Genomic DNA, 23580 nt, shown 5'->3' with positions numbered 1-23580 from the left:
GAGGTCAGCTGCAGACTGGCCAGATCCAAGCAGGGGAGTGAGCAAGGCTGGGGTCAGAGCTGGTGTTTCTGCCCAGAGCCCTGGCCAGCTGCATCACAGTAACCTTAATTACAAAGAGGTCATAGTCAGAAAAAGGAAAAGTCCGATGCAGTCCATTCCATAACTGGAAAAAAAAAAATCCCACTGACCATGGGTTGCAACCAGCAGGTATTTATTAACATAACAGGATCGGGCGCCTGCCTACATGGAGGTCAGGCGCTTCCCAGGAGGTCCCTCTGCAGACCCCTCAGGCACCTCCTTTGGCAAAAATCCACCTGCTGAGGCCTGGCCTCCAAGACACCTGAAGGAGGGACTACACTAGCTCTCTTGCAGCTGGATGGGGGGCCAGGCCCCCCGTCAGACTCCCAAGGACAGGGTAAAACACCACCAGATCTCTGCTGCCCGCGGCCCCACAGCACACACAAGGCACAGCCAAGCGGAGGTAGCCCCCAAACACGCAGCCGCTGCAGTGCGAGGCACGGAAGCAGGTGGGTCCCAAGCAGCTCAGGAGGGCAGAGCACCGCAGACAAGGCTACCCTCGTGATCCTGATGCCCGTGCAAGTCGGAGGACCAGCACTGGGGAGCCCAAATTCAGCATCTCCATGCCCCCTGCCCCCTGGGAGACGTCTATGGCTCCCTCCCGGGACCCAGCAAGAAGGCCAGGGGCCGGGAAAGCCTCCAAGAAGGGACTAAGGAGGACCCAAGAGGCTGAGAATAAGGCATGGCCCCCGCCTCAAGCACTTCCTGCGCCCACTATCCCCAACCAAGCCAAGAGGCGCGGGTCCTGCCCTCACCTTGAGGGGTGACCCAGTGCCATGCTGGCTTCATAACCAGAGCCCTTTCCCCCTAAAGCAGTGCAGGCTGCCCCTTCTTCCCAGGACAGGAAAGGAACAGGGCCCTTCCTCGGCTTCCGCCCAGGCCATGACTCCAGCTGGGGCCAGCTTTCCCAGCTCCTCCAGCTTCTGAGCCAGAGAAGCCCGGCTCTGACCAGGACTGTTAGATCCCACCCGTGTCAGGCATGTGGCCCTAGATCCTTGGGCTCACGTTTACAGAAAGGCGGTTTGGGCTTTGTTTTCGACAAACTGCTTCATATGTGGTATCTCTTCCTAGGCCATGCCGGTTTGCCTGGCCTGGGCTGGGTCTTCCGGTTCCCATGCACCCCCGCCCACACCCTAAGAAATGCCTGGGCACACAGTAGGTATCGTGGATGCTTGACTTCATCCCAGCAAGACACCAAAGCCGTTTTCCAGGGCCCCGTCCACAGAGGCTCAGCCCTAAGACTGGTTCAAGAGAGACGTGCTCGACTCCCAGGCTTCTCAAGGCCTTGGGAGGCCCCCCTGGGCTCAGGAAAGTCTGCCTGAAGATTCAGGTGTGAGTGCTGCTCTGGCCAGCATCCTCCTCCAGGGGGGATCCCCAAACTCAGAAACGGACAGGAGGTGCCCATAACCCCAGCCTAGTCCTGGGGCCCCTGCCTTCTAACCCTGTACCTCCTTTGGGTGTCTGCCTGCCTGTTTCTTTTAAAAGGAGGCTGGGTGGGACCCCGTCACCTCTGGTTGGGCAGGGCCTGCCTGTAAGTGCTCTCATTAAACCCCAACTCTCAGCCTCAACAGAATCTGCTTTCTGGTGGCTTCTACAGGACAGATGGGAGGAGCAGCCTGTCTCAGGAGGAAGCCGACGATCCATCCTTGGATCATCCAAACCAGCAGAATGAACCTTGTTCCAGGCAGAAACCAATGCACGGATGGCATTTTAAAAGACCTCGGAAAGAGGCCTTCTGGGCAACTGTGTCTTAACCACAGCAGCTCCTGCCCCCTTGCTCACTTGCCCAGGGCGGAGGACTGTACGGGTCGAGGACCTTTCTCAGAATGCACCCCGCGGGGCAGGGAGACCAAGCTGACTTGATCTAAGAGCCAACTCTCATCGGTTGGCTGGGCTGCCTGAAGCCTGTGTTGAGCCTGTGATTCTGCAGCCAGACCTGAGCCCATGAGCATCATGGTCCCTTGCCATGGGAACCCGGTGGGGGAGCACCTGTGCCAGGTAGTAGCCACGCCCATTCCAGGTGTAGGGCTCTCCAAGGTCAAACAGCAATGCTGATGGGATCATTTCCCGTTTTCAGGAAACTTGGGCTGCGTCCTCTATCACTGCACATTCCTGGGGGTCACTAATTGGGTAGGAGTCTGCGCCTGCCCTCACCACCCTCCTTATCCCCTCCCCAGGGCATCCCAGCGCCCTGATGGGGTGAGAGAAGCCCACCCCCTTACCTTGGGCTGGAAGGACACTCGGTGCTTGGTAGGCTCTGCCTCTGGCTTGGTCTCCTCCCCCGAGTCCTCACTGTAGCTCTCGAACTCACTGGAGCTCCAGCCTAGGTCCTCCGCCTCCCTGGGCCCTCCGTCCCGGTGCACATCCTCATAGAGCAGGTTCCTCTCCACCCCTGCGGGGCCAAGGGACAGACCTCATGAGCCGAGGCTCCAGTGACAAGCCCACCAGACCCAATTTCTACCCCAGGCAGGCGGGTGGGGGGTGGGAGGTTGGGGGTGGTCGCGGTTCGGCCCTGCGGCTCCGTCTCTGCTTCCTTGTCCATTAAACAGAGGTGATGACCACACAACATCCACCCGGTAAGTGAGGAGGACACGAGAAAATGCGGAAAGGCACAAGAAATGAGTCGGGCACACAAAAACCTCCTTAATTCCCTCCCGCTACTCCTCAGTCTTGCACTTCTGGGATCTGAATGCTCATCCTGGCCTCTGAGAATGTGTTAGCAGGAAAGAGAAGACCTAAAACCAAGTCCTGCCTCGGGCCCTGGGCTCTGGCCCCAGCATCCTCAGGGGCGAAATGGAAATTGTCAGGAGCATTAAATGATGAAGGAAGGACCCCTCACCCCAAATCTAAGTTTCCCATGTGGGTCCAGGATGGTCCAGCAGGGGGCGTGCCTGACCCAGCATCCTGGAGTGTCCCCTTGTCTTCCGAAGCCCCACAGGGGAAGTAGGGACAAGAGCTAAAGGTCCACTGGCCAGGAGGGACAGGTCCCCCCCCCAGGGTCAGGCCACTCCCATGGTCCCTGTCACCTCTGGAGTGAGGCTGCTTTAAAGCAGAAGCAGAAAAGCCGCTGTCCAGGTAGCCCCAGCTCCATCCAGAGACGGGCTTCACTCTCACCCCCCTGGGCTCCACCTCCTGGCCTGTCACCGAAGAACCGAACTGCAGGTCCCACAAAAGTGAGGCCAGACCCCAAAAGGCACGCAAAGATGAAGATGCTTTTGTCCATGCACAAGAAATATAGCATGAGGGGTTAAAAAAAAATCTGCTCAGAACAGGGAGCTTTGGTTATCGGAGACCTCTCTGCAAGATGGTGATAATAGCAAGCCATAAGGTCGAGTAAATAAAATATGAACCAAAAGCTGTAGCAAAGAGCCTAGCACATGGCAGGCACTCAGCAAAGAGCAGCTGGTCCTTGATCATGGGGTCTCTGGGGGAGCCCAAGTGTCATCCCACTGACCCAGGGCCCCCACGTCCACCCCACATGAAAGCCAGGGAGTGGGGGTCTGGGAGGTTGGCACCCAATGAACAAACAGACACGATGAGGCTTAGCTGGGGACTTAGGTCTCAGGATGAGGAGGGAGCATAAGGTTATTTTTAAGCCAAAAATAATAGTGACTAATGAATGTCTCCAGGGACTGGAACAGCTGGTGACCAGGCTGTGACCTTTGCAAGCCTGGGCTGACTGTCTGACCCATAAGCAGAGGAGCAGAGCCCAGTTCCTGGGGCTCCTTCTGAGGAAGAACCCAGGCAGCATCTCCAGTGCCTACCTCCCTACACTTCCATGACCCCGGCCTACATCTGCAGGTGCCGCGTCTCCTGCTGGATTTTCCTGCAGCCCGAAAGGTCGATAGGGTGCAAGTAATCACCTCATTAGAAAAACAAGAACACAGGGGCCTGGAGAAGGCAGGTGGCTGGCCCAAGGTCAGACAGTACGGAGAAGGGGCTGCAGACTCCTAGGCCAGGCTCCAACCAGTCACCACACCGCCTTCTGCTGAGGCCTCCCAGCCCGATCATCGCCTGGGCCCATTTAGAAATACTCTCTCCCCGGGCGCCTGGGCGGCTCAGGTGGTTAAGCAACTGACTCTTGGTTTTGGCTCAGGTTATGATTTCAGGGTCCTGAGATCGAGCCCCATGTCAGGCTCTGCACTCAGAGTGAAGTCTGCTTGTCCCTCCCCCTTGGTCCCTCCCCACCTTGCTTCTGTAAACTCTCTCTTTCTCTTAAATGAATGAGTGAATGAATGAATGAAAGACTATCTCCAATAAAGAAAGTGTCACCAGATTCCAAATCTGAGCCAAATCCTCAGCCTTCAGGGGCCTCACAGGGGTCCTGGTTCCCACCCTCTGCTTCCTGGGGCCTCAGGCTTCACTAATGGCTCCCCTTCCCCAAGCGCACACCGTGGCCACCGGCTCAGTGCTCTGTGCCAGTTATCTCACGGCATCCTCCCAAGCCATGGAGGTCCCCACTACTGCCCCGATTGTACAGATGTAACTGACTGAGGTCCAGAGAGACGAGGCTGAAGTTCTCTGGTATGACACCCCCCAAAGCATCAGAATGATATTCCATAAGGTCAGGATGATATTCTGATTTATATGAAGAAGCCAAGGCCCAAGGGAACCAAGCCCTATGCCCTAACCAATGGCAGAGCTGGGATTTGAAGCCAGGGCTGTATGGGGGGCCCTGCTCCCTGCCTGATGGCCTCCTCTCCGAGCACCCCCTGAGCCCACAGCAGTTCATGAAGGTCGGTGTTGGGCCCTGGCAGGTCTAGAACAAATAGCACCAGTCTTGCTTGTGCAGTGTACCCACTGAGGGCCAGCCGCAGCCTCAGGCTCCCAGCCCTCCCACAGCCCTGAGGGCGGGGGCCCTGGGATGGGGGTCACCGTCCTGAGTTTGAAAGCTCAGAGCCGACATCCCGGCCACCTCCTTTAGCAACTGCAGGATGACATATCAGTGTCCAGTGAAGCCTGGGGCCTAGGGATAAGTTGTTTGACTTGATTTTGGGGCGAGGGGGGGAGCTCCTAAGGGAGCTAAATCCAAGCCACTCAGATCTCTGAGATCTGGGACCTTCCGACCAGACCCCACTGCCCCAAGGCACTGTGCCCTTGCCCCTCCTCTGCCTGGATTCAAACTAGCAACAAGCAGGGATGTTCCCGGAACCTCTGGGGCTTGCTAAAGGGATGTGCTTATCGTCAGCCCACCCGTCCCTGTTCCAGGAACAGGAGTCAGGCGTGCGGCTCTGAGGGCCCTGGGGCCTTGTGATGTTGTCTGCACGTCTCTCCCACTGGACTGTGCACAGCCCAAGGATGGTGACGGCCGCCCCTATCGGACTAGAAGCTCCTCAAAAACAGGCCGTGTGATCTGCAGCTGGTGCCTTAACTTCTCAATGCAACTGTCACCCGGAGCCATCAGCCCTGCCCTGCAGACCTCAAGGGGTTGGCTGAACAGTGGGAGCAAATAGGCATCATGGGTCACAGGATGCCACCCGAATCCTCCTGGGGCAGGGGACAGAGCGGCACACTTGGGAGTCTGAATAACCAGGCTCAGATCCCAGCTCTGCCTCTAGTCTCCTTTCCTGGACAATGGGGCCAGGATACCTGCAGATTCCAGCAAACAAAACCTGAAGCGTCGCTGGCCTGATGTGTTCAGGCAAAGGCCGCTGTCCCTGGGGACAGTCACGGACCTAGCCTCCCCCCTGGGGCCGGGTGATGCGCTCTGGGGCTGGGTGACTATGGGGGCTGGGGGTGCGCCCAGCGCAGGCAGGTTTGCCCCACCCCCTCCTCTGCAGCCACAATCTCCCCCCCCTCCCCCCGCACCGGCTCTGGACCGGCCCAGGGCGCCGCAACGGTTGGTGAAAGCAGGAGGGAGGGAGGGAGGGGCGAGGGCGCAGGGGGCGGGGGGAGGGGGGAGGGCGCAGGGGGCGGGGGAGGGGGAGGGGGGAGGGCGCAGGGGGAGGGAGGGAGGGGCAGGGGGGAGGAGCAGGGGTAAGGGGCAGGGGCAGGGAGGGGCGGGGGGGGGCGGAGGAGCAGACCCTCCCAGGCCCCCCCCCCGCCCCCCGCCCCCCCAAGGCCCCGGCGCGGATCCGCCTACCGGGCTGATGGGCGTCCAGGGTCTCGCAGGGCACGTCGTCGTAAATCACATCCTCTTCCAGGGCCGGGAAGGTGAACCGGTCGACTGCGAGCGAGGGAGGGGACGGGGCGCTCAGGCGGCGGCGGTGGCCGCGGACCGCAGGGCCGCACCAGCCGCCATCCCGCCCGCCGCCCGCGGCCGCTCTCCCGGAACGGAACGCGGCTCCGCGGCGCCTCCCCGCCCCCAGCCCTCCGCGCACCCTCCAGGGCACCCTCCCAGGGCACCCTCCAGCGCACCCTCCAGGGCACCCTCCAGCGCACCCTCCCGGGCACCCTCCCAGGACACCCTCCGGCGCACCCTCCAGGGCACCCTCCAGCGCACCCTCCCGGGCACCCTCCCAGGACACCCTCCAGCGCACCCTCCAGGGCACCCTCCCAAGACACCCTCCAGGACACCCTCCAGCGCACCCTCCCAAGACACCCTCCAGGACACCCTCCAGCGCACCCTCCAGGGCACCCTCCAGCGCACCCTCCCGGGCACCCTCCCAGGACACCCTCCAGCGCACCCTCCAGGGCACCCTCCAGCGCACCCTCCAGGGCACCCTCCCAGGACACCCTCCAGGGCACCCTCCAGCGCACCCTCCAGCACACCCTCCCGGGCACCCTCCCAGGACACCCTCCAGCGCACCCTCCAGGGCACCCTCCCAAGACACCCTACAGGACACCCTCCAGCGCACCCTCCAGGGCACCCTCCAGCGCACCCTCCCGGGCACCCTCCCAGGACACCCTCCGGCGCACCCTCCAGGGCACCCTCCAGCGCACCCTCCCGGGCACCCTCCCAGGACACCCTCCAGCGCACCCTCCAGGGCACCCTCCCAAGACACCCTCCAGGACACCCTCCAGCGCACCCTCCCAAGACACCCTCCAGGACACCCTCCAGCGCACCCTCCAGGGCACCCTCCAGCGCACCCTCCCGGGCACCCTCCCAGGACACCCTCCAGCGCACCCTCCAGGGCGCCCTCCAGTGCATCCTCCCAGGGAGGATGGCAGACCCCCACCCGCCTCCCTGCTGGCTGATGCTGCACAGGCTCCCGGCACCTGCAGGGGGCATGGAGCCCACCCAGCACCTGTGCCCTGGCCCCCGGAGCATCTTCAGCGGCCCAGACCCTCAGGATTACCCCCAAAGGAGCTACCTCCCACCCAGAGGTGGACCGGGCACAGCAGCCCTACAGAGTACAGAGAATGGGGGGGTTAGATTTGGAAAGTGGGGTTAAGGAGAAGCTCCCCAAAACTCAGCCAGCAGGGTCCTGACTGGTGAAAAATTCAGCAAATGAACACATCCCTCAGCCAACATTTTGCTGGGTGGGCAACGAGCAGGGCAGGGTGCTCACTCTGCCCCCCAGTTAGTGGTTACCAGGATGTGCAACCCCTCAAAACCGTGTGCCCAACCTCTGCCCCTCTTTAGGGATGTGCCACCGCACACCCTGCCCAGAGCTAGGGTTTGGAAAACCAGTCCCCACCCAGATGGGAGCCTGTCTTCACCCTACAGGCCGATGAGCACTGGAATCCCCACTGCGAGCCCTGTGAATCCTCCCCCCAGCCCCGTCCCTCCCCCACATGCTCCCCTCTCTCCGGGTCCCTGGTTCGGGCCATCAGCCTCCTCTCCTGGACAGCCTCCTCACTGGGCTGCAGCCCACCCCGCTTCACCCCCACCCCACAGCATCTCTGGCTCTCATGGTTCCCCGTTGCCTTCAGAAGAGCATGGCTGGGAGGCCCGGAGGGAGCTGGGAACAAGGCAGCGTCCCTCACCCCGTTCCCCCCTTAGGGGCTACCCTCCACCAGCTGTTCCCCAAGGTGCCAGGTGTCCCTTCTCCACTCTGGGGCTGGGCCTCAGGCTCTTGCACAGGTGGCCCCTGCCTGGATGCTCTCTTCCTGACCCCTGCTCCCTCCGCTCTGCTTCAGGACTCATGGGTTCTCCTCACCTCACTCCCACCTCCCCCTCCCCCTCCCCTCACCCCGCACCTTGCCCTCTGCGAGGAAACTGCCTGCCTCTGTGGCTGGTTCTGCTCCCAGAGGGACCTCATCTTGGGCACCAGGGCACTCCACCCCCAGCCCATCAGCGCTGCTGGAGGAGCTTCTGAGTATTTGAGGAACAGATAAACGGTCAAATACATGATCAGCTCCTGGACCACGGCTCTCATCAGGCAACAAATGGGGGCAGCTCCCCCACATGGGCAGTGGCCGGTCCACCCCAGAGCTGCCACCGAGCCCAGAGCAGCCCATCCAGTGAGGATGACCCCGTGGCACGTGTGAGCCCACGTCGGCCCTCTGGGCCTGAAGAAGGGGCTCTGAGGTTATCCCCGTGCCACCCTCCTGGGCTAAGACGGGGTCAGGGGGCACTTACTCCGGCGGGAGCTCTTCCGCTTCCAGCTGGAGCGCCGGACCCCGGAGAAAGCAGCATCCCCGTTGCTCACCACTGGTGGCACCCTGCGTGTGGGCCAAGAAACGGTGTCAGTGAGCCAGCAGGGACCGGGATGGTGCTGCTGAGCGGGGAGGGACAGGCCAGCTGGCTCTGTGAAGCCTCAGGCAGCCCCTCACAGGGTGACAGGGAACGTGAGGCACAAGGGTGGGCGGAGGGCCAGGAGCCACTTGCCCCCAAAGCCACGAGTCAGGAGACCTGGGGAGGCCAGCTCTCCCCCTCTCAGTTTCCCCATCCTGAGAAGGCACCGGAAGACCAGTGATGAGAGTCAGGGGTCTTCCCAGCAAGGGTGCCCGTCCCTCTGCCCAGGCAGGCAGCCTCAGTGGGCTCTCCATCTCCCATTCTCCCCATGCAAAATAGGGGTGAGGATTGGGGGACCCCTGTCTCTTGTGAGAAACAAGGTCACGCAAAGCTTCACTAGACCAGACAGGGAGGCAGAGCTTTGTCCCCGCCACACGCGAGGATGGGCTGGACCTACAGGCCCAGCGGCAGAGACACAGGGACAACTAGTGAGGCGACACACCAGCCCGGCCAAGCGGTCAACTGAGCATCTCCAGCGGCGTCGTGCAGACATCGTGCGCCCGACAGGACGTGATGAGAGGGCGTCTCTCCTCGGCAGCGCTATAACCCCACACCCACATCCCCAGTCTGATCATGGGGAGAGCACCAGACAGACCCAGACACTCTGCAAACCCGGCCGTTACTCCCCAACACTCCCAACACCATGAAAAGCGAGGGGAGACTAAACGATCCCAAAACAGAAAAGGGGGTAAGAAGAAAAACTGGTGGAATGTGGATAAAGCCTGGAGTTTCGGCGCCCAGCCTGCTCTCTCCGTTTTGAGCAATGTCCCGTGGTCGTGTAAGATGTGAGCCTTGGGGAAACCCGGCTGGTGGGTGTACGCAACTCCTTACGACCTTTCTGTAAATCTCAGACTATTCCAGAATGAGCGTGGTGTTGCTTACTTTTTTAAGTCCAGCCTCAAGAAACCAAAGGCCACACCTGCCAATCGGAGGGGAGACAACTTGAACAGCCCAAGACAGCCAGCCACCACTGCTGCCAGGAGCCGGCTGGAGCACCCTGGAGTCCCGGAGGAGGAGGGGAGGCACACGCCAGGACGTGGGGGGGGGGGGCCTGGAGGGAGGACGGGGCGGGGAGCACCTCCCGTGAGCGGCCGAGATGTGGATCCTGCATCCTCGAGGGCCCTGGGCAGAGGATCCTGCCCCAGATCACACTGCCCGAGTGGCAGAGCCAGACCGCGGAGCCAGCCTGCCTGGCCCCTGAGTGGCCTCCTGCACTGCTGCTCAGGTGGCAGAGCACAGATGCGGCGATGACGACGACGGGAACGTCCTATCAGCCAGCCTGTGAGCCACCTGTGGCTCCTGCGCACCAGGAATGTGACCTGTGGAAGTTAGTTACCGGAGAGGATATGACTAAAGAATTTAACTTTGAGTTTTGTGTCACCTTAAGTCATTGAATTTTCAAGAGCCACCTCTGGCTAGTAGTGGCCACCGTACAGGACAGCGCAGGTCTAGGCGACCTGCCCTACTGAGGAGCAAATCCCCTGCTCCGGTCTTCCTGCTGGAAGCCAGCAGTGTCACCCCGGGGTGAGGACGACAGCGTGTTCCAGTTACGCTGTGCCCAAGCCAACTAGGGACAGGACGGGGCGAGACCGGGAGGGTGTGCTGGGCTGAAGGGAGTCGCCTAAGCTCCCACCCCTAACAACGGCTTCCCTGGGCCCCCACGTCCTCTAGCCAGGACAGATCCAAAGCCTGGCTCACTCCAGGCCAAGTGAGCGTGAGCTTGGCGGCTGGGCTTGAAAGGGTCCCAAGCACAGGCTCTCTTCGCCGTGACCTGTCGTCTATGACGATCGGGGACCATTACGAAGCACCTGTTGCGTGCCACCTGTCGTGCGTTGTATTTTCAGACTTCACGGGAACACAGACGGGGAAGGGGCTGCATTACCCTCATTCCACAGGTGGAGAAACAGACTCCACAGAGACTCGGTTATACTTCCCCGAAGTCGCTCGCTGGGTGCATTAGGAGCTGGGCTCTCGGGCCGGGCTGTCTGCCTACAAAGCTCGTCTTCTCACACCAGACCACTTGGGGGAGGGGAGTGGCACTTAGATACTCTACTACATCCCAGACTTGCTGTGTCATCAGGCCTCTGAACCTCGCCTGACTATTCAGACATCCTTCTTTTAAAGGCAAGGAGAGAAATAGCACCGGCCATACGCAAGCTCAGGTCTCTGTCCAGGAGAAATAATCACAGCCAGCGCCAGCTCCAAGGCTGCAGGGCAGTTCCACCAGAGAACACACGAGAAGGCCCTGGGTGAACTCTGAAGGTGACGTCAAGGGCAGTGGGTATTTTTGGGTGAGGTCAGGCAGCTTTAGAAAGGATCTGGAAATAATTTATGGCACACCAAAAGCCAGGAGTGGCTGAAACATGAGCCTCCGGGCTAAGCGTCACCAAAACACAGTGAACTTCATGTTTTAATTTTATTTAAGTAATTTAATTTTAAACAGCCACCTGTAGCTAATGGTCTCCGTAAGAGGACAGTGTAGATCCAAGCCACCTACACGATGAGAGGAGCTAGTCTCTGCCCTCCTGGGCCGGGGAGCGGGGAATCTTACAGCGTGGAGAAGTCACCCTCGTGCCGACCCCCACTGCCTCCACGGCTGAGGCAAGCAGAGAGACTGGGAGCCCCGAGGGCGGGGAAAGGCCCGGGCCTGTGCGTGGACAGGTCTTCCTAGGCTCCGCTGGGGACCACCACCCACCCCTGGCCTGCACTTGGCTGGGACCTACTCTCTGCCCTGTGCCGTGTTGAATGCGTGAGCAAGGCCCCTGGAGCACAAGCACGTGTATTATCAGGACCATTTTATAGATGGGAAAATGGAGGTCCAGGAGGCTGCCTCGCCCCAAGCCACCTGGCCAGCAGGAGGCAGAGCTGCAATGTGCCCGCCGAGCCCTGCTCTCCACACCCGCTCTGCTGCCCGCCAGATGTAGCAGGTGTCCTCAGCAGACAGGAGAGGGGAAAGGCACCTCCCAGGCAAGGGAAAAGGAGGACGCATGGCAATGGGGCGGCAGGTGCCTCCTCCTCCTTGTCCCCTCCAGTTGCCAAGCGCGAGGCCACCGCCCCATTCTGCAGCCACAGGAGGTAGCTTCTCCCAGCTGCTGCCTGGCCAGAACTCCCCCCCACCCCCACCCCCCGAGAGCACACACTCCTCCGGGGACCTCCCCAAAGCTTCCAGATAATCAAAGAGCCATAAAAAGCAGTAAGAGGCCGTTTATCTCAGGCTTATCTGAGCTTCCTGCACTTTCAATGCCTCTCAGCTCACACCTAAGAAAAAAGCCCACCACCAAGACGACACAGGTGACAAGTCTCACAAGGTGAACCCACTGCCACCGAATGCAGGGGAAAGGAGCCAAGTCCTCGGAGAGGAGCAGAGAACAGGGAGTTCGCTGAAAACTAGCGGGTGGGAGATAAAAGAAATTACACCTCCTGGTCCCCCAAAGCCAGTGTCCACCGTCTGCCAGACCGCGGTCAAGAAGGCCACCACGCAGCTCCAAGCGCCTGCTATGCCCACCTCCTCGATCTCCAGAGAAAAGTCAGGGATGGCGAGGCAGTGGGTGCCCCGGGACAGCAGGGTCCCGCCCTGTCCTGGCTGCCCTGCTCCCTTAGCCCCTGCGCCCGGGGGCCCCGCCCAGTGATGAGCGATGCCCACCCGGCCTGTGTTAGACGAAAGCCCCACTGCAGAGAACGGCAGTGCCCCCACCCCTGCAGCTGCTGGTCCAGCCCCGAGGTTCTCAGTGAATCTCTAGGGACAGCAGATCCCACAGGGTCTCTTTCCCAGGGGCTACACGGTGGGGGAAACCACCCGAACCATAACTGCCTGAGGATTTCCTGGCAGGCTGGGGTGGGTGGGTCACACCCCTGCGCACGCACACACGTGCACCCACGTGCACACATGGGGCATTCCAGGGCCTTTTCCAGGACAACATATGGAAAATGCAAAGGAGGAAAGAATCCCACCTTTGGGGAAGAGAAAGGACCCGAATAACAACCGCCTTATGAGGCCCTGACAGCAGGGCTTGCCCAGGACGGTCCTAGTCACAGTGTTACCCCCCCACCCCCACCCCCAGAAATCTACCACCACCATGGCCACTGCCCCTAAGTCCAAGAGCCACAAAAGAAAGACAAAATATTAAACCCAGATTAACCCCACTGCCAGATTTCTTTTCGGCCCTGGCCACTTTCCAGTTTATGTAACGCGTGAAAGATGGTCTGGTCAGATGACTCGGAGCAGCTGCCCTGCCTTCCCGGGAAGCTCGCAGCAGGTACCGGCCGGCGCCCCTGCTGGGGACACCCAGCCGCTGGGCTGGAGGAGGCCGGGCACCCGCGTTCCTAAACTCCCTGCTGCTTCCTGCGTGCAGCCAGCGTCGAGAACCAGGCTCACGGGCTTCAGGGGTGAAGGAGCCTTTGCTCCGGAGGCGACAGGCCGGGGACCAAACCACAGCTCCGCCGCCTGGCTTGGCGTGCCAGGACAGCTACCGCGGAGGGGGCAGTAACAGCCGCTGCTCCCCGCAGCGAGGATTAACCAGATAACTTCTCTGGGAAACAGGGCAACAATGCCTCCCTCTCGGGGTGCTGGGAAGGACGGAATAAAGAAAGAACCCGAAACACTTAGCAGAAGGCCTGGCACTTGATAAATGCTCCTGGTGTGCTGCCTCCCATCCCCAGCTCTCCCCTCCATCCCTGGTCCAGTTACAGGACCCCGGACGGTGGGTCACAGGCCAGCGCCCCCAACCTGCACTCATGTGCCTCCTCGCAGCCACAGCCTGGCCGTCACTCTCCTACAGAAGGGTGCCAGGACCCAGTCCGTCTGTCCCATGCCACCTCCTGCATGGTCACAAACCCACTTCCAGGGGAGGCGCCAGGGGAAGCTGGGTATCCACAGCACAGCCCTCCCTGCAGAGCGAGCGACAAGGCCCCCCGGGGACACCCTCCCGACACACAGCCGAGGATGCCCACGGGGACCCCGCCGCTGGCCTTCTGCTCCGGGGTGCGCGCGCCTCCCTGACACCTGCAGGGCCCTGGGTGCGGCGGTCAGGGCAGCTGGGGGCAGGCACTGCACCCCCAGCAGTAACTTATCAAGAGTCTGGGGGGCAAAAGAATACAGGTTCTCACAGGAAAATGCTCACGATCTGCAATTAGGGCAGAAAATGAGCCAAGAAGCAGCAGGTGCAATAAAACCACAGTTCTATAAAAATAAAAAAATTCAAAAAATATATATATATATACTTGCAGATCTATGCAGTGAAGAGGCCAGACAGGGACGCATGGTGGGGGGTGGGGGGTTAAAGGTCACATTAGTCTATCACCCTCTTTTAAAAAAAAAAAAAGATTTCACTTATTTATTCATGAAAGACAGAGACAGAGAGAGAGAAAGAGAGAGAGAGAGAGAGAGAGGCAGAGACACAGGCAGAGGGAGAAGCAGGCCCCATGCAGGGAGCCCAACGCGGGACTCGATCCCAGGTCTCCAGGATTACACCCTGGGCCGAAGGTGGCACTAAACCGCTGAGCCACCCGGGCTGCCCTGTCACCCTTCTATATGCTTGTTTTTCTACAGTACACACGTGTGCCCACTATAAGAAAGAAAAAGAGGAAGGACACGTATTTCTGGATACTTTACGCTGTGCGCTGGCCAGGGTGGGCCCTGCGTGCCCTTGGGTCGGCCCCAGACAGACCAGCACCCTTTGGGGACAGCAGCGGGCAGCTGCTCTCCAACTGAGCTTCGATCCCTGGGTCTCCTTCCCCCCCCCCCCCCCACGGCTCCAGCAGCTGGTCCGTCGTCCCGCTTTACAGGGAAGAAGAAGGGGGTCCCAGGTCATGGAGCCCACGTGTAGGGTGGGAAGGACCCAAACCGGATCCGTGCGGCAGACCTCGGCGGGCTAAACACCAGCTCTGGAAGCCAATGGGAATCAGCCCGGGCTCTGCGTCATCTCAGCTCTGCGACGACGTGAGGCTGATGCCGTGTCCCCTCTGCCCTGCTTCCACATCCATAAAGTGGGCACTCTCACCGCGGCCGCCTCCGAGGGCGTCAGGATTAACGAGATAAGGCAGGTAGCCCCGTGCAACAGCGTCTGGCACAGGAAAATGATACAGCCTGGCATAGAATGTCAGCGCCCCCTCCCCAAGGGCAGGGACCGGCGCCTGGGTCACTGCACATCAGAGGCACTCCGTGATGGTGTGTGGGATGGAAGGATGGGGGTGGAGGGGAAGGGCAGGGGGCGCCCAGGCAGCCAGCCAGCCAGCGGGGTACTGGCCAAGGTCACCCTGGCACCGTCCTGGGCCAGTGGGGGAAGCGCCAACCGAGCCCCGCCCTCTGGCTTTGAGCTCAGGCACCACCACCCCTGGGCCGGGGTCTGCACAGTGGGACCCCTAACATTGCCTCTTTCCAGGTGTGTTAGCCTCCTCTTGCTGCTGCTGTGCCAATTTACCACCAACTTAGTAACTTGAAACAACCCAGATGTATTGTCTTACAGTTGCACGGGTCAAGCGTCTAAAATGGGATTCGCTGGGGTATAAGCAAAGTGTGAGCAGGGCTCTCCTCCCTTAGGGGCGCTGGGGAGGATCGTACCCCTCGCTTTTTCTAGCCTCTGGAAGCAGTCTGGATCCGCTGGCCTACGGTCCCTCCTCCATCTTCAAAGCCCACAGCGTGGCACCCTGTAACCTCTCTCTGACCTGGGCCCTCCTGCCTCTCTCCTAAGGACCCTTGTGATCGCACTGGACCCACCCGGAGAATCCAGGAGACTCTCCCCATCTCAGATCCTTAACTTACATTTGCCAGGTCCCTTTGCCATAGAAGGGTAACGTGTTCACAGGTGCTGGGGATCAGGACTTGGCGCTCTTGGGGTGGTGGGGGGGTGGCATTATCCTCCCCACCACAGCCGTGAGAACCACAGTGAGATAGTGAGATATACAGGAACTATAACGCGTGTGCACGTGTAAACTATTAGTACTGGGCCTACTTTGTGCCCCCCATCAGGGATGAGAGTCGGATAAAGCAGCATCCTATGGCTGCAGAGAGCCAGGGCCGGACGTCACGAGGTTGCTGACCGGGGCACTCGGTGCAACGAATGGGCACACAGGTACCTCTTCCAGGAGAGACTGTATGGCTTTTATCCTGGATGCTTTTGTGCTGGTATTTTTATACTGCGACCCAAAGGCCACAGCTCAGATGCGGAAACCCCCTCATAACCACAGGTGGAGAGGAAAGAAAAACAAAAACAAATACAGCTTTTCCCATTTCAGGACTAGCAAGGAGTCAGAGAGGACTCTAATGGTAAAGGGGTCTGGTCCCCAGAACCCTCTCACGAGGGAATCCAGTGTGGGGAGCTGATCTCCGCCAGGCCTCAGGTCCCACATGGACCCCTCAGGATAGGACACAGGAGGCTGGCAATGCTCCGGATTTGGAGAAACAGTGAGAGTAAGGGCAAGCCTGGGTGGGATTGCAAACAACCCCACGCTGGGGCTCAGCAATCTGGAAAGCCCTGAGTGATAACCCAGTGACGGACTTTGCCACGGAGAAGTTCCTCTGGGGCTGGGGGCATTCCAGTTCTGTCCTGCTGACCCTCCCAAGACCCCCCCCCCCACGCTCCCCACGCCCATGGACCTCAGAAGCCACAGGCCTCGAGCACCATTTCCATTCTGCTCGAACGCTGCTTCCAGTGCCTGGCCTGACCCTCCCAGCACCTGATGTGCCCAGAGAGGACGGGGCTCCTTGGCACTTCCAGGAATCGAGCTGCCCAACTGCTTCCCCAGAGGCCAGGCCCAGGTGAGAGACCCAGTCCATCTTGTCTGGATACCCAGGAAGGGGCTGGACAGGTACCTCCAGGGAGCCACTAAGAATCCCTGTGGCCCAGACAGGAGCCAAAAGCCTGACCCAGCAGGAAATACTAAGGCTGCAGGGGGCCCTGTGGGAATGGCAGCAAAGCTGGGCAGAAAAAGCAAACAACTCCAGAGGGGGCCAGTGCCCTCGGAGGGAAGAGGTGCGGGCCTGAGGCCAGGGAAAACACAGGAAGCCAGCGACCCACACGCCCTTGTTCCTGCAATCACTGTGCTCTGAGCTGCTTCTTCAGCCAGACGCCCCCCGCGAGAGGTCGGGGTACTTGAGCCCATGGGCTTCAAAGTCTCCCAGGAAGGGCCAACCCCATAGGCTCCAACAGACGGCCACACTGCAGCTCCCCAAGTCCTCGGGTAAGCCACTTCAACTCCTAAAAAGTGGGCAAGCCCAGGGGCGCCTGGGGGGCTCAGCTGGGCGTCTGCCTCCAGCTCAGGGCATGATCCCAGAATGCCTGGCTCGAGTCCCACACTGGGCTCCCTGCGGGGACCCTGCCTCTCCCTCTCCCTGTGTCTCTGCCTCTCTCTGTGTGTCTCTCATGAATAAATAAATAATCTTAAAAAAAAAAAAAGTGGGTGAATCCAATCACCCCACCTCCTGGGGCTATGGATCCAGGAGAGATCACATGTGGGGCTCACTTAGCTCGTCATTACTGCCAGGGACCAGCCACCCAGCCACCCAGAGCCTGCCTCCCACTGGCCTCCCTCCCGGCCCTTAGAGCCCAGGCTCAGAGACCCCATTTCCACACTCTTCCTCCTCCTCTTCTTCACGGAGACACTGAACGTGTCCTGTCGTCCAGTGCTCATCATTCATGCAATAGGAGGCCTTAAGGGCTCCCCTGAGGCCTGGCAGTCCCCACTTTAAACACCCACGCCCTAGGGGGCTGGCCTGGGGGTGGGTCCCTGGGGGGAGGGGGAGACATGCCTCCACACCCTTCCCCCAGTCAGAAGGGGCTGCCCTGACTCTGCTCCCGCTTGTTCCCGGAAGGGGCCTTGCCCACAATCACACACAGGCAGGAGCCCAGGCCACTCTGTGGGGCTCCCCAGGGCGGAGTCTATGGAACCGACCGCTTGCAAACTACTCTCCTAAGATCCCAGAGGCAAAGGTAGATCTCTCAGGAGGCACAATTCGCACCCCAATAAACACACAGTTGATCGTCCATATGCAGCCGCCACCACCTCCATCAGCCACCCACCCCGCGCCACCACCAGTCTGAGGTTCTGGACCTGGAGTCCCCAGCACATCCCTGGAGGGCAGTGCAGGGGTCAAACACCCAGCCCCCGGGGGAAGAGGCCCAGGCTCCGGCCCCTATTCGGAATGAACACGTACTACCTGTATGTAACCCTGGCCACGCGGCTTCCCCGAGCCTCCACTTCCCCACCTGTGTCATGGGTAAGGACAGCCACTCCCGGGGGGTGGGAGGCTGGGAGGCATCAATGGGACTGGGCCTTTAGCCCCGTGCGTGGCACCCAGTAAACACAACCACTCGCGTGACTTTTATTTTTGCCGTTGTTGTTGCTGTCTGGTAGCAGATGCCTCTCGTTGCAAGAAGAGAAAGTAGCACCAAAGCTGAGCACTGAGGAGGTAGCTCTTGCCCAGCAGCGAGGATGGACGAGACCCCCCAGCCATTCTCACGCCTTGGATTGTTGACCAGAGTGGCCTGACCCTCGAACCACCCCAGGGGCCTCGGCACAGACGACCCAGCAACGCACAGCAGCCCGGCTGCCTCCCCCAGAGGGACCAAGCAGGTAGAGGGACCAGGAAGTCCACGGGCCTCAATGCCCCTGCCAAGGTACCTGGACGGCCAATCCGCTTCAGTCAGCCCCACCATCACCCACCTGGCAAGCATGATTCTCTCCCCTGGGCAGACCCAGAGAGGTGGGGCAGGTGGGGGGTGGGGTGGCTGGCCCGAGGGAGGAGGGTCAAACCCAGGTCTGTCTGACTCTTGGGGAACAGAGCCCAACCACCTCCCTCCAAAACCACATCCTCAGGGCTCCCCGAGGACACAGTTCGTTAAGCATCTGCCTTGGGCTTATGTCATGATCCCAGGGTCCTGGGATCGAGCCCCACATTGGGCTCCCTGCTGAGGGAGGGGGGTCTGCTTCTCCCTCTCCCTCTGCTCCTCCTCCCACTTGTACTCCCTCTCTCTTGCTCATTCTCTCTCTTTCTCTCTCAAATAAATAAATAAAATCTTTTTTAAAATAAAATAACAAAACCACATCTAAACCAGGACCCCCAATAACAACAGCAAATACCTTTGGAGCAGCGGGCACATGCCAGCAGCCTGAGCACAGGATACCTGTTAACTTATGATGCCTCAGAGTCCTCCCCAGAGTCCTCCCCATCTTACGGATCAGAAGTGAGGCTCCAGACAAGAAGCCGCTTGCACAGAGACGCACAGCCAGTGCCAAGAAAGACTTGAAGCCAGCTCCATGTGGCTCCGAGCCCAAGCTCCCAGGTGTCCCGGGACCCCACTCCAGCCCTTGCTTAACCACCACACGCTCCCACCTGGCGGCTCACCAGCGGGGAGGCGGGATGAGGATGGGCCCTGCTTCCCTCCCTAGCGGTGGGCCAGGGCCCTGATGGGGGCGAGGTAACCCTGAGGCTGCAGCTCTCCCAGCATCTGGGCAGTTACTACCCCTGTCGTCAGGAGCCTCTAGAGGCCAGGTGGGCAGCCAGGCAAAGCCCGGGGCCATTTCTGAACCTCCAGGCAGGGGCCACGGAGGAAACCCCGTGAGGATCCGTAAAGTGTCCTCCCCTTGGCGATTTGCTTTTTGAAAGCCGTGTTTGCTTAGTGACTACCTTTAGGAAGGGCTCTAAATAAATAAATAAATAAATAAATAAATAAATAAATAAATAAATAAATAAATAAATAAATAAATAAGATAGAACATTTTTCCCCCCTTTCTCTTGGATAACAAAGAGAAGGACAATGATCTGAATGGATTCTTCTCCCCGAGGACTCCAGAGTGGAAAATCACCACCCAGGGAAGGAGCTGGAACTGAAGCAAACAGAGATCTGCAAGGAAGGGTGCAGCTGGGAGCACAGAGCACTGGACAACGAGTCCGAGGCTGCCGGCGTCTCACAGCGTAGCCCTGGACAAGTCCTGCTCCCAATCTCCGCTTCTGTGAAACCAAGAGCAGTAAAGTCCCTGAGGGCTCCTGCCACGATCCGTGCTCTGCAGGGAGCTCATGTCCCATGACTGTTTGCCCAGAAGGGAACTCAGAAGTGACATTTATTCAAGCCAGGTGTTGGCGAGACTCACCTGGCAGCCCTGGTCCAGCCCGAGAGGCCGAGGCTCCCAGCACAGTCACTGTCCCTCCCGCCCCATCACTGGACACACCCAGCCCCGACAGGAGGCGGCGGAGAAGCGAACACAGGTGCATATTTGGTGTGTCCTTCTACCAGCCTCTCCTAGTCCCCACGATGCTCCTACATGGGTATTACTCCCATTGTACAGACAGAGAAACTGAGGCTCAGAGAGGTTGCCGGGCGGCCCAAAGCCACCCAGCTAGTGCCGGGCTGAGTAGGGATTCAAACCTCCAGAGCTCACACCCTGGTGCCGCCAGGAGATGGTGTTTGAGGGGGCTGGGGCTGCTCCAGGGTGAGTCCTAGGACAGGTAAGGGAGCTGCGGAGCGGTGGGCAGCGGGTTCAGGGCAGAGGCAGGCCCCTCTCCCTGAAACACTCTCTGAGCTACCCCACCAGCGGGCTGCTGAAGACGACATGGTGCGGCACCAGCCCTCTGGGCCACTGGTCACCACCTCAGCACTGCCCCGGCACCAGCCAGACACCCAACCCGGCTTCCAGGGCTCACAGAGAGCAGGCGGGCAGGGACGGGCCAGGCTGCCGAGATCCCGACCCTGAGTGGGCAACGGGGTTCTCCAGGAGGGTGGCCTGAGAGAAACAAGAGCACCAGACCTGGAGGGCAGTGGTGCGCTTGCTCACGGCCCACTCCCCTTCCCACCCTCCTGCCCCTGCCAGTAGCTTCCTCCCACCCCTTCCCACCCCTCCCCTCTCTCTGAGCTCTCCCCCCAGGCCTCTTCCCATCGGTGGTGTCTCAGCACCCTGGCATTCTTCTCTGGGCCACTCTCCTGCATCTGCATCCCCCACTAGGCCCAGTTTCTGGCTAGCTTCCTTCCGGGCCCACCCCGGAGGGCTCTAACCCCTGGGGGATCAGAACTCCCCCGCACAGGTGCAGGGCTGCTGATTCATTTCAGGTCCCCGGGCAGGGAGGAGAGGCCGACCCCCGACCTCGGGCCCAGCAGAAACCCTCCAGGGCCCACCCATTCCGGATGGCCCCCCCAGGGGCCCAGGGCGGCAAGCTGCATCTCTGAGCTCTCCAGCTGGGTGACACCCACCTGAGAATCAGGCCCCCTGGGTCTGCACACCAGGAAGAGAAAGGGACACTCAAACGCCCCTCCTCCTGCCATGGTGGCCAGGATTTAAAGCCAGGACCCCAGGGCCTAGATCCACCACTAAGGATTCCCTTAGAGGAGGACTCTCTAAGCACCCAGGTCCCCAAAGCCCGGCAGCAAGCAGCAGTGAGCAAAACCCTGAAAGGCCTCTGCTTTAAGAGCCCCCAAACCCAGCTGTGCAGCCAACCCCCGCCCCGACGCTCACACCCCCCCTCCCCCGAGCTGGCTTAGGAGGCCACAGGAGGGAACGGCTGCTGGATCCTTAGGCGAAGTCTGAGCAGTCCTGGGCCCAGCACCACCCTCCCGACACCTCCTGACCAGCGTCCCTTCTTTCTCCAACCACCAAAGCAAAGGAACAAGACTCAAGCACTTACTCTGTCTGGGGTGGTGAGGCTGCTGGGTCTGGGTCTGTGGGAAGAGAGCAGAGGAGAGCCTGTCAGGCCTGAGGCTGGTCCCTACGGACTCAGTCCATCCCCGCCCCCTTTCCCAGCCTCCCCGGGGTGCCAGAGACGGAGCCTGGCCAACCTGGGTGCCTGCTGGCTTCCTGCCTCCCTTCCCCCAGCCACCGCACTGTCATTAAGCTCCCTACCTGTCCTACCTGTACCAGCCCGCTCCCACCTCCATGGCCCACATCCCAGCTCCGATCAGAACAGCCGCCCTGCCAGCTCTGGGCCTGCCTCCCACCCCCAGCTCCTCAAGGAGAGCCCCTAGTCCCCAAGCCTGCAGGAAGTTCCTGCTAGTCCAGTCCCCAGTCTCTCCCAGATGACACAATACAAGAGCCCAGAAGCTGCCATTTAACACGGCCTTATCAGGGCCCTCCCACCGCTCCGGGAGGTGGCTCCCCTGGCTGTGTGACTCCCTGGGAGAAGCTGCTGGGGAAGAGGGGCTTCGGAGACACGAGCCCTGGGCAGCAACTGTATCCAAGCAGGACCCGGAACCAACCACTTCCATGACCCCATGTCAAAGTGCACCAGATGCTGCAGGAATGCTTGGAATCTCCAGTTCCCAGGGGAAGCAACGGAATGCAACTTCTCAATGGTTTTTCCCTTCCTGCTTCTGGGGACAGTGGAGGGTCTGGGAGGCATCCCTGGGAGCCTAGAGCCCCAGAGGCCGGGGGAGTGGGAGGACCCAAGGCTCCCAAAAACACCTTACCAGTGGTGGGGGCGGAGTCCAAGTGGATCAGTGGGGCATCCTCGATGTCCTTCTCTGGGGCAAGGCCTGGGACACCCAGGCCGGCGCTGGTGTCCTCGTCATCATCACTGTCGTCAAACTCAAAAGCCTCTCCAGGGTCGTCCTCCGCCTCGGGGGAGGGGCCGGGGCCTCCGGGAACCAGCTGATCTTCTGGAAGGGAGGAGGAGTTAGCGGACTCAGGGCCTGGGTTTTGGTCAAGGGAAAAGGCTACCGGCTACCACGGGGGAGCTGCTGCGGGCCTGAGTGAGGGCAGGAGGGCAGTTCCCAGGGACTCAGTAAACCCCTGCCCAGGCCAGCTGGCCCCCCTGGGCTCCCAAGGTGACCCGTCATCGGTGAGGGCTCCAAGCAGGTAGGCAGTGGACAGAGGGGAGGGAGCAAGGCTAAAGGGCGAGCAGGCGTGCATCTGCACCCAGACCTACACCTTTCATGTTCTTGTTTCCTATTTCCCCGTTTTGTAAGAAAGGGGGCTTTTTATTTTTTATTTGTTTATTTTTTAAAATACTTAATTTATTCATGAGAGACAGAGAGAGAGAGGCAGAGACACAGGCAGAGGGAGAAGCAGGCTCCATGCAGGGAGCCCGAGGCGGAACTCGATCCCAGGACCCCGGGATCACAGCCTGAGCTGAAGGCAGACGCTCAACTGCTGAGCCACCCAGGTGCCCTGCAAGGGGGCCTCTAAAATGCACGTGCATGTGGTTCATGTGTGGTTCGGTACGTGTGTGCCTGTGTGCTTTCACCACATGCAAGTGAGCACACCCCCCTGTCCTGCACACCGCACGCAGCTGCCTGGAAGTATCTGGAGCCCAAAGGGAAGCAGCGTGCAGGGACCAAGGTGAGGAGCCTGCACCCCCAGGCCCCCGTGGGGCCACGTCCTCCTGCCATCCAGCAAAGCTCAACTGAAGCAGAGCCCCCCCCACCGCCACATGCCCCCTCTTAGCCCGTGTTTTCTCCATCCATCCACTCCCGTTTAACCTGCAGAGATGTGTTTTGTGCTCCTTTGTATTCCCCAGCCGATCTCAGATCCCTAAGAGTCCTCTTAACTGTCCCCTTTAAGGGGACAGAGGGTGGCCTGGCCCAGGGTAGAAGCTCAGCAACTTCTGTTAAACAAGAAAAGGAACGGGTTCTCTCTCCTAAAGAGCTTAACGGGCCCTCTACCTTTCCACCCGCCCCACCAGGCTTAGGTCCCCAGTTTTCTTCCAGGGAGGACTCCCTTCCTCGCACCTGGGGCTGGACGGACCACCGGAGGCTCGCTACGCCAACCCCCTACTTCACGCAAACCTGCTCCAAAATCAAAGGGCAATGTGGTCTGGTTTTAAAAGTCTGCAAAGCTGGGGCGTCTGGTGGCTCAGTCGGTTAAGCACCTGCCTTCTGCTCAGGTCACGATCCAGGGGTCCTGGATCCGGGGATCAAGCCAGCATCCGGCTCCCTGCTCAGCCAGGAGTCTGCTCCTCC

The 23580-nt window shown here is 60.2% G+C and overlaps 1 protein-coding gene across 11 annotated transcripts in view; it reads right to left on the bottom strand.

The window, feature by feature from the left end:
* Positions 1–23580, bottom strand: part of ARHGEF10L (Rho guanine nucleotide exchange factor 10 like) — a 159783-nt gene that overhangs the window by 79251 nt on the left and 56952 nt on the right. For 8 of the 11 annotated variants that reach the window (XM_055332262.1, XM_055332268.1, XM_055332257.1 and 5 more), the window contains exons 3-7: positions 22090–22278; positions 21312–21345; positions 8543–8625; positions 6161–6244; positions 2301–2470 (exon numbers count right to left, since the gene is read on the bottom strand). In XM_055332262.1, coding sequence (XP_055188237.1) covers positions 2301–2470; positions 6161–6244; positions 8543–8625; positions 21312–21345; positions 22090–22278 — 560 coding nt within the window. The remainder of the gene's footprint in view (positions 1–2300; positions 2471–6160; positions 6245–8542; positions 8626–21311; positions 21346–22089; positions 22279–23580) is intronic. The other 3 variants (XM_055332263.1, XM_055332266.1, XM_055332264.1) reach the window with 1 other exon arrangement.

Source organism: Nyctereutes procyonoides, unplaced genomic scaffold, assembly GCF_905146905.1.
Source record: "Nyctereutes procyonoides isolate TBG_1078 unplaced genomic scaffold, NYPRO_anot_genome, whole genome shotgun sequence".
Classification (NCBI taxonomy): domain Eukaryota; kingdom Metazoa; phylum Chordata; class Mammalia; order Carnivora; family Canidae; genus Nyctereutes; species Nyctereutes procyonoides.
The sequence above is the reverse complement of the archived record's forward strand: the minus strand, read 5'-3'. Positions and strand labels throughout refer to the sequence as shown.